Source organism: Siphateles boraxobius, unplaced genomic scaffold, assembly GCF_051911475.1.
Source record: "Siphateles boraxobius isolate OS27281-9 unplaced genomic scaffold, OSU_SipBor_1 149, whole genome shotgun sequence".
In the NCBI taxonomy this organism is placed as follows: Eukaryota; Metazoa; Chordata; class Actinopteri; order Cypriniformes; family Leuciscidae; genus Siphateles; species Siphateles boraxobius.
Window position 1 is genome coordinate 415,001 of NW_027508754.1, and position 10,000 is coordinate 425,000.

Genomic DNA, 10,000 nt, shown 5'->3' on the forward strand with positions numbered 1-10,000 from the left:
GTGTAGCAGAAGGTGTTATTGGTTACTATAATCCATATGTTGTGTGCTGTTGTATGAGAACTAAATACCACATATATGTGTTATTTTAATATTTATGAAGCTTACTATTACACATGAACATTGTCATTGGAGCTTCACCTTATTGTAAACCAGCAATTAATCCACGATTAATAAAGACTTTGCTTTGCTGTTTCAGAAGTATTTTTTCATAGAAAATTGGAAAGTTGTTTATTTCGAAGGTCTTCAGGTAGAGCAATGAACTATGAATTAAATTAAATTTATGAAACATTTATTACTTCATATCATCATAGTATGAGAAGGAAACAAGGCTTCAGTATTGTTTTAATTTAAATTACAAGACACGCGTATAGTGTAGCAGAAGGTGCTATTGGTTTTTATAAGCCAATAACTGAGAGATTCAATAATACGGTTAACCATAAATGCCACAATTCTTGTTCACAATCAAATTATGCACAATAAAACCAGAATCTTCCTATAAAAGTAAATATGCATGAATCGACAATTAACTTGACAATGGTAAAGATCGATAAGGTGCATCTCGGATTTGGCTGGTTTTCTGAAGCGTTTGCATCATTCGGTGTGCGGAGGAGTGTGTGTGTGTGTGTGTGTGTGTGTGTGTGTGTGTGTGTTTGTGTGCTATTAAACGATGTTAATCAGTGCTATCGATTCACTGTTCAACAAAACAGACAGAAGGAGCATTAATGTCCCAGGAGTGTTTTGCTAACGATGGCGACTCTGCTCTTTTCATTATTATCTAATTGGCTTAATAAGGCCTTATCCATTGTGGCCAAGATGTAGGGTGGTGTGTGTAAGTGTGTGTGTGTGTGTGTAGGAGAGGTTAAGGGGTTAAAGTCTGTACTGGTTTGTATCCACGGCATCAGAGAAAAGCCCCTAGTCTCCATTATAAGCGCAGCCGCCCAGTTTAACTCCCCAGTCACTCACTCCTGCAGTTATACTCCACAATCCCCTGATGACTCATTTAAACGCACAGTTCACCTAAAAACTATATATTTTGTCAATTTATTCTCATTCCAAACCTATATGACTTTCTTTCTTCTGTGGATGAACATGTTAAATGCTTTTTAATACAACAAAAGTAGAGCTAGACGTTAAGATTGTTGTTAATGTGATGTTAATTTGATGGTGATAAAGGTCTAAACATTTTTTTTATTCAATTATTATATTTGATCGTTATTATATTCTATGCCTATATTTGAACAATGACATTAAAATGTATTTGGGGAAGTATTTTAGATGTGTATTTCTGTATTTTTCTTTCTGTGTTACCCCTGAAATGTTTGATTTAAACTTGATCACAAGATGCATCTTCATGAGTCATGTTTTAATAATATGCATGAATGAAAATGAGAGTAAAGTAGATGAGAAATGAATGAAAACAAACACAAAGCTATCATAGACTTGGAATATACTGCACAAGTCATATTATACGGTTATGATTCTTATTTAGTCATTGCACGAAAAAAAAAATCTTCAATAGATTTTTCTTCAGCAGATTCTTAAATATCTATTTGTGTTGCACAGAAGAAAGTCACCGCACTTGAAATGACACGGTGGTAAATGTAAACTGGGAGTAGGGTTGCCAACTGTCCCGTATTAGCCGGGACGTCCCGTATATTGGGCCTAATTTATTTGTCCCGTTTCTGGACTGATCTAACCACTGACTGATACACCAGCAACACGACACTAGAGAATGACACGACACTCATCATCCAATCACAGCGCTCCCTCGTGCGCATCAGACCATACCAATAACAAACTCTAATTTGAGAATTAATAATTCTTTTGGGACTAATCATTGTTTGATTTGCGAACAGAATCCCGGTTCGATCCGGACTCGAGCTCGCGGCAAATCCCTTTCACTGTCCGGCCGGGTCTTGATCTCGCCAAATCAGTTTCGGCAAACAACGTGATTATTGTTCATAAGTCCATCATCCAGACACGCAAGAAAACATGAAATTACCCGAGGGAATAATACGCTGATGTGATTTGCTGCTCAAGAAACATTTCTGATTATTATTCATGTTTAAAAAAAAAAAAAGACTCAGGATTCTTTGATGAATAGAAGGTTCAAATGAGATTTATCTGAAATAAAAAACTTTTTTAACATTATAAATGTATTTACTGTCACTTTTGATTAATTGAATGCGTCCTTGCTGAATAAAAGTAGGATATTACTGTCTTTAATGTCTTTAAAATGTAGTGTATAATGTTACAAAAGCTTTCTACTTCAGATAAACGCTATTATTTTGAACTAAGGTTTGTGTGTAATGTGACTTTTTTGTGTGACCTTATAATTAGTTTTAGAATTAAATTGTACATAAATAGTTTAAGCAAAACAAATGTGTTTATGTCTGAGAACCTTTTAAACACATACGAACCTGACATGACATTTACTGTGTGATACAGTACAAATATTTCGAGTGTCCCTTATTTTCCTGTAAAGAACCACGATTGTGCCGTATTTTTCCTTTCTGAAGTTGGCAACCCTAATTGGGAGTAAATGATGACAGAATGTTTATATTTGGCTGAACTGTCCATTTAAAAAGCGCCTCTGGTTTGACATTTGGAGTCATCTTGTACAAACAGAGATAAGCCGAGGATGCGTGTTTAACACTCGAACCCCAGATCTACATGAAGCTGTTCTGATTTCACACACACTGGGAGGAACATATGGAGAGCCAACATCTCCTAAAGCACAGCACAATTACTCATGATGGGTGTGTGTGTGTGTGTGTGTGTGTGCTGCCAGATGGCTGATCCACCACCATCCTCCGTCTCCAACATCCGGCTTCACAAAATCATCATCAATCGAGTAAGAATTACTCAGAGCTCTTAACAAGGAGCAGTTTGTTTCCACTAATAAGAGTCTGCAGAGAAACACACTTCATATGTAACTCCATACGGTGGTCATTGTTTTGTAAACTCCACTGGATGGCGCTAGTGGAGCAGAATTTACATACTTCACTTTTAAAGGGACATTTATTGTACAGTTCGTAATTTAGTTTTTCATAGCCATAAACTCTTTTCACATTTGCGGGGTTTTCGGAAAGAGGAAGTCGTCACCGTTGTGGAAACTTCTATAGCGGTGAATGGAAGACGACAGCAATTTTTGTATTTTCATTTGCTCCAATAGCTAAAGAAAGAAAAAAAATCAGTGATAGTTTCCACGACTTTCCAGAAGAGAGAAAAAATGATAGAGAGATTGATTACGTTGGTCAGAAGAGAGGAAGATGTCAAATTTGCCATTACTCCCTCAGCCGATGTATTAGAAATGCCCTCGCAGAAGTGTTCATTCGTTTATTCTCGTTTACTATGAAGGTGATATAACACAATGAAAATATGAGACACTTTGCAAAGATTTAACTGTGGAAATGCGTCATCATAGTCTGAAAAGGGCCCACTTCCTTCTATTCAATTCTATTCTATTAATTTGCTCGCCCCTCATGTCATTCCAAATCAGTTGTTATTGTGAAAGGGCCCACTGGTTGTGTTCTTTTCTATTCTATTCTATTCAATTCTATTCTATTCTATTCACTTACTCACCTTCATGTCATTCTAAACCACAGTTGTTATTGTGAAAGGGCCCACTGGTTGTGTTCTTTTCTGTTCTATTCAATTCTATTCTATTCACTTACTCACCTTCATGTCATTCTAAACCACAGTTGTTATTGTGAAAGGGCCCACTGGTTGTGTTCTTTTCTGTTCTATTCTATTCTATTCTATTCAATTCTATTCATTTACTCAACTTCATGTCATTCTAAACCACAGTTGTTACTGTGAAAGGGCCCACTGGTTGTGTTCTTTTCTGTTCTATTCTATTCAATTCTATTCTATTCACTTACTCACCTTCATGTCTTTCTAAACCACAGTTGTTATTGTGAAAGGGCCCACTGGTTGTGTTCTTTTCTGTTCTATTCTATTCTATTCAATTCTATTCATTTACTCAACTTCATGTTATTCTAAACCACAGTTGTTATTGTGAAAGGGCCCACTGGTTGTGTTCTTTTCTTTTCTGTTCTATTCTATTCAATTCTATTCTATTCACTTACTCACCTTCATGTCATTCTAAACCAATGTTGTTATTGTCAACCAATACTAAAACTATTAAAAATGGGGTTCTTTATAGAAATATAGCTGAAATAAAATGAAATATAAACATTTAATGAAAAACTTAAACTTAAGGTAAAAATAATTTACAACTTTAAAACTAATTAAAACTAAAACTAATCATAAATATCAAAATCACATAACAAAAAGGCTAAACTTTAAAATAAAACGAACATATAACAATAAAAGCAAATTCAATGTATTGTAAAAAATACTATAATAGTTTATAAATAATACTAAAATAACACGGTTCCAAACTGACATGACTTTCTTTCTTCTACAGAACACAAAAGAATATATTTCGAAGAATGTTGGGAACCAAAACATTGAAACCAAACACTGAAACATTTCGTAGAATATCTCCTTTTCTGTGACACAGAGGAAAGAATGACATGAAAGTGAGTTAATGTTGACAGCATGTTCATTTTGGGGTGATTTATCCCTTTAACACACAAACAACATGAAGGACACATTTTCTTCACACTTTAAATTCTGTATGGAATCGTCAGATTGCCGTAAGCTAGTGCTGTCATGTAAAGCAAGGTTAATAGTTGGTCTCTCTGGATACTGTGCAGTGACAAACACTGCATCACCACTAGAACAATGGATTAACCAATCAGATGACACGACTGAAACGATGCGTATTATACATAGAACGCAAACCAAAACTGCTGATAAACCAAACACGCTTTCCTCTATTTCTCTGATGTGTGTTTGATGAAATCCAGGCCTACTCAGCATCTCATTCACTAAGCATTTAAGCATGTTAGCAGATTCATAATCCCGAACTGAAGCAAATCTTTCATCATCTTTTGTGCGCTGAAGCGGTTCCCCTGCGGCGTGTGTGTGTGTGTGTGCTTTATCAGCATCATTCACTCTGCCTCAAGGTCACACAGCTGCTGTTTAATTAGACACACTCAGACCCGCTTCTTTATCCCGTCAGACACGGGCCGAGAGGATTAGAGAGAGGACAGTCATGCTACAAATGCTCCAAATACAGCCGTGTTTATTAGAGTTTCTGCAGGATCATTCGCTACTGCACTGAGAATGACTTTTACTGAATTTGATGTGATGTAGCAAACAGGACTCGGAAATGCAATTCCAATTTGAATGCCAGGAATGATAATTAAAACGCTCATAAAACTGTCATTTTTAACTATCAAAATGCAGTATTTTCTTTACACTACTGTTCAAAAGTTTAGGGTCCTTGTTTCCGCCACAGAATAAAACATTTTAAGAGATAATTGCGAAATTTTATTAGTTTAGATCTCGCAAGTCTGTCTTTATTTCTCAAAATTGCGAGATATAAAGAAAAAAAATACTTTTTTCCTCAGAGTTTATATCTCACAATTCTGACTTTATAATATGCAATTGTGACTTTATATCTTATATCTCCCAATTGCATTATAAAGTCAGAATTGCATGCAATTCTGAGATAAAAAGTTAAATTTTTATTCTGTTTTCTATGCAAATATATAGTAAAGTGACATTTATTCCTGTGATCAAAGCTGAATTTTCAGCATCATTACTCCAGTCTTCAGTGTCACATGATCCTTCAGAAATCACTATAATATGATGATTTAATACTCAAAAAACAGTTCTGATTATTATCAATTTTGAAAACACTTGTGCTGCTTCAGATTTTTTCAGGATTTTTGTTGAATAGAAAATTCAAAATAATTTTTTTGTAACATTAAAAATATAGTCTTCACTGTCACTTTTTATCAATTTATTGCATCCTTGCCAAATAAATTGAATTCCACTTCCTCTATTTCCAATGCAAGTTACAATTACAACTTCCTGTGGCGGATTCAATTCAAATTCACACTCACTGAATTCGTCACAACACTGAATCAGTTCTCAGTTTCCCTCAATAGTGTGTCAATAAAGTACATTTGTTATGCAAATAGAAAGCTAACATTAAAGTTAGACTTTAACTCACTCACTCAGCAGGATTCTCTTCAAGACAAACACTGAAAACTGACCATAGAAAAAGACTGGCAATACTGTGAATGCAAATGCATTATGACTGTGCTTTGACACATTTTAGACCTCAACAATGCATCAAATGAAGTGTTCATGTTCTTGAACTTCATTGAATAAAGACTTCTCATCAATAGCCTATAAAGCATCAGAAACAATGCAAAGACTAAATGAAACAACAATGCACTGTGATTCTATATTCTCCTAATGTCTTTGTTGTACATGTGATGTCTCATGCATGCAAACATCTCAGGTTTCCTTGACAAAGCATAAATGTTGTGGTCGTATTTGGACACGTGAAGCGACGACAGCTGAAGTGAGTGGATGTGCTTATAAGACATTTACGGTCTGTATTTACACTGTTTTAATAGTAAACATGAGCTCAGTTCCAGAGACATTTCTTGCATTCACTACAACAAGCTCAGTGAAGATGGAGTCCATGTAAATACAAATGATAAATATTCACTGTGAATGAGGTAATCAAATCAAAACTACAAAAAATGACTTTAAACTGTTGATTATAAGCTCAAAATATTTAAGTATACTGCACAATATTTAAATAATTGCACATACATACATTTACAATGTAGAAAGACTGACTGTATCAGGTCATTCACAACTTAAACTTTTCTATCTGATATTTATATTTGAACTTATTTCAGCCTTATTTCAATTAACAATTTTAAAAGTGCCCCTATGCTTTTTCAAATACTCCCTTTCATGCAGTGTGTAATATAGCAGCTGATTGTGAATGTAAAAGATCTGTGAAGTCAAAAGTGCACGATAAATAAAGTTTTTGTCTCCTAAAATGAAGAATCGATTCTGAACTTCAGAAACGAGTCGTCAGTTATTCACTCTCACTTCCCATTACAGTGTAACAATGTAACGAATTTGCATAATGCCAGCCTGTGCTCTTGATTGGCTGAACAGCGTCTCTTTGCCCCGCCCTCAAACAATGTAGTTGTATCTGAGACTGGAAGAGTTTGGTTCGTGTTGTTGATGTTTTCTGCTGTAAATCCACTTTGATGCACTTCTAGAGAATGAGAATTGATACGGAAAAAACGATCCCATTGTTACTATTCGTGTCACTGTGGAAGCATAGACTGTAAAAGAAATGGACACAGCGACCCCATTGATTTCAACAGAGAAGACTGAAGCCCGATTATTGCACTTCCTATCTGATGGCTGAACGACAGTTTGACAGTTGTAAATCTTCTAGTAGCTGTGCCAAGACAAATCTGAATCACCTAATTCCTCAAAAATTTGTTTGAAATTCCTCAATTGTTGAAATATTTTGTCCCGTTGCTTTTATGGACTCTCTATCTATGGGCTTCTCCATTGACTTTATGCCTCTATGTCCCCCCGATTGCCTCATAGATAGTAAAAGATTGCCTGCGAGCTTCTCCTCCGGTCTATACAGTAATTGCTCTGTTTTGCGACACAGAGTCGCGTGGTTATGACGCAATCGTTAGCCTATTTTTATAAAAACGGCTTCTGCGGGGCCATAACGTAAGATACAAAGTAATGGAGCCTTTTATACATTGTCGTGTTTCTTTAGAAATAAATAATGGACAAATGAAGTCTTTGGACGCCTCAGATGTAAAGTTATTCGCTGTCAAAGTGACGCCAAAATGAATGGGAGTCAATAGAATGCTAATAGCAGGTGATAGTCAGCTACAATGGCGGTCAGTTTCTGGCTGATGGATTACCCGCTTGGAGGAAGATCTGAGATTCAGATATGGTAATGGGCGTTAGTTTCCGACATTCACTGTAAGCAGTCGACCAATCACAGCAGACTGAGCTGTCTGACCAATCAGAGCGGAGCAGGCTCTCAGAAAGGAGGAGTTTAGAGAAACTGAATCTTTGAGAAATTGAATCTTTGAGAAATTAGGTGATGTGCACTGTATATTATGAGAAAATTAAAGTGTTTTTTTAGACCTTGGATGCATGTAAACCTATTGTAGGAGAACAGCTAAATTAGGAACCTTTAAAAGAGCATAATAGGGGCACTTTAACAGTTTTAGTTTTAATTAATACAAACAACACTATTGAGTCATCAATGAGGTTAGGATTCTTCCTTGGATATAGTAGACAACAAGCTTGTCCCCTAAAAACCTTACTGATGATATTTAAATCATTCTTCTACAGTATGATCCCCTCACTCACCCCTGTTCCTCCATCATTTCTTGTAGCTCCATGCATTTCAGCTCCACCCTCCTCTTCCTCTCGTGGTCCAGGATCTCCCGGTGAGCCTTCTTCACCAGGACGGGTTCAGGAACACCCTCCTCTTCCTCAGGCTCTTCGCTGGCTTTGGGTCGTGTGGTCGCGGGGGTCTCGGGCTTGAGCGGGACCCCGTTAGTGGCGTCCTCAGGGGAGGGAACCCTCGCCCCATCGTACATGGCCACTCTGTCACAAACACAAACAGCGTTAAAAAAGACGAAAAATCATTCAAAAAATCAGCGTTAAATTATTATTACCCACTATGTCTTTTTTTTCATGCATATTTGTTAGGATGTGTTTTATTTGTTTGCATTTAAAAAAAAGTGTAATTACAAATGATCTTCTGCTAAAACAACAAAGCAAAAAGATTTAAACACAAACAGCGACAGTAAGACATGAGCTCGGGGATTCTCACAGATTACACATTTTTGAATGGTTGGACAGAATAACTCACAAGTTAAAAAAAAAATACAATACCATTCAAAAGTATGGGGTCAGATATAAAAAATATATAATTTTTTTAAAGAAATGAATACTTTTATTCAGCATGGATGCATTCAATTGATCAATCATGTTACAAACGGTTTCTATTTCAAATAAATGCTTTACTTGTTTTCAACATTGATAATAATCAGAACTGTTTTTTGAGTATTAAATCATCATATTATAGTGATTTCTGAAGGATCATGTGACACTGAAGACTGGAGTAATGATGCTGAAAATTCAGCTTTGATCACAGGAATGATATTCACATAGAAAACAGCTGTTTTAAATTGTAAAAAATATTTCACAATATTACTGTTTTTACTGTATTTTGATCTAATAAATGCAGCCTTGGTGAGCAAAATAGACTTTCAAAAAGATTAAAAATCTTACCGGCCCCAAACATTTGACTGTATAATTGTATAATCAATGCAAAGAGTGCCAGTAAATCAAGGACTAAAGATATTTCTACTAATCACCAACACTTCCACATTCATCCCTCACTGATATTGAGAGGATGACAGAAACTATCAACAAATAGGACACGACTTTTTTTCTTCACTGTTGATGACGACACAAGCAGCGTTAATCAGGCAACAGAGATACACAAGCTTTCACACACACTTCTGATGCACAGGACTCAAACTGTGACTGCACACATACATAAACTCACAGTTGAACACACACTGTGACTAAGGGACGTCATATTTCAGCTGCTCAGGTGACTGTGAGTAATAGGCCATTGTCACATGAACATCCCGCCAGTAATTTCTTCTCACAAAGAAATAATTCTCAGCTGAATGATTGAGCTTTTCTGAATATGCAGTACATGGTTTGATTGAATCATATCGGCACTGAGGAGAGAACCGCTGTCTGGATGAGATCCCAGAACCTGAGAGACTAATGCTCTCGTATTTCAAAATGGACACTCGATTCAACAACTTCACTTCATCACTGTCACCGCAAACTTTCACATGATACTGCACTGCAGGCACACATTATCATAAAGCTTTTTCAATTCATTTGTATGCCATATAATGCAGATGTCTAACAACATGTTAAAAAATTAGGAGTTTTATTTTGAGAATCAGCCCAGCTTTTGATTATGTCTTTGATTATTTACAAATAAAAAGGGTCCAATTCTCGCTATTAACTAGCTCATTTA

General features: G+C 36.0%; 1 protein-coding gene across 1 annotated transcript in view; it reads right to left on the reverse strand.

Annotated features, from left to right (window-relative positions):
* Positions 1-8,536, reverse strand: part of LOC143738548 (uncharacterized) — a 76,278-nt gene extending 67,742 nt beyond the window's left edge. The window contains exon 1 of the mRNA XM_077230549.1: positions 8,299-8,536. Coding sequence (XP_077086664.1) covers positions 8,299-8,531 — 233 coding nt within the window. The 5' untranslated portion in view covers positions 8,532-8,536. The remainder of the gene's footprint in view (positions 1-8,298) is intronic.
* Positions 8,537-10,000: the final 1,464 nt, after the last annotated feature.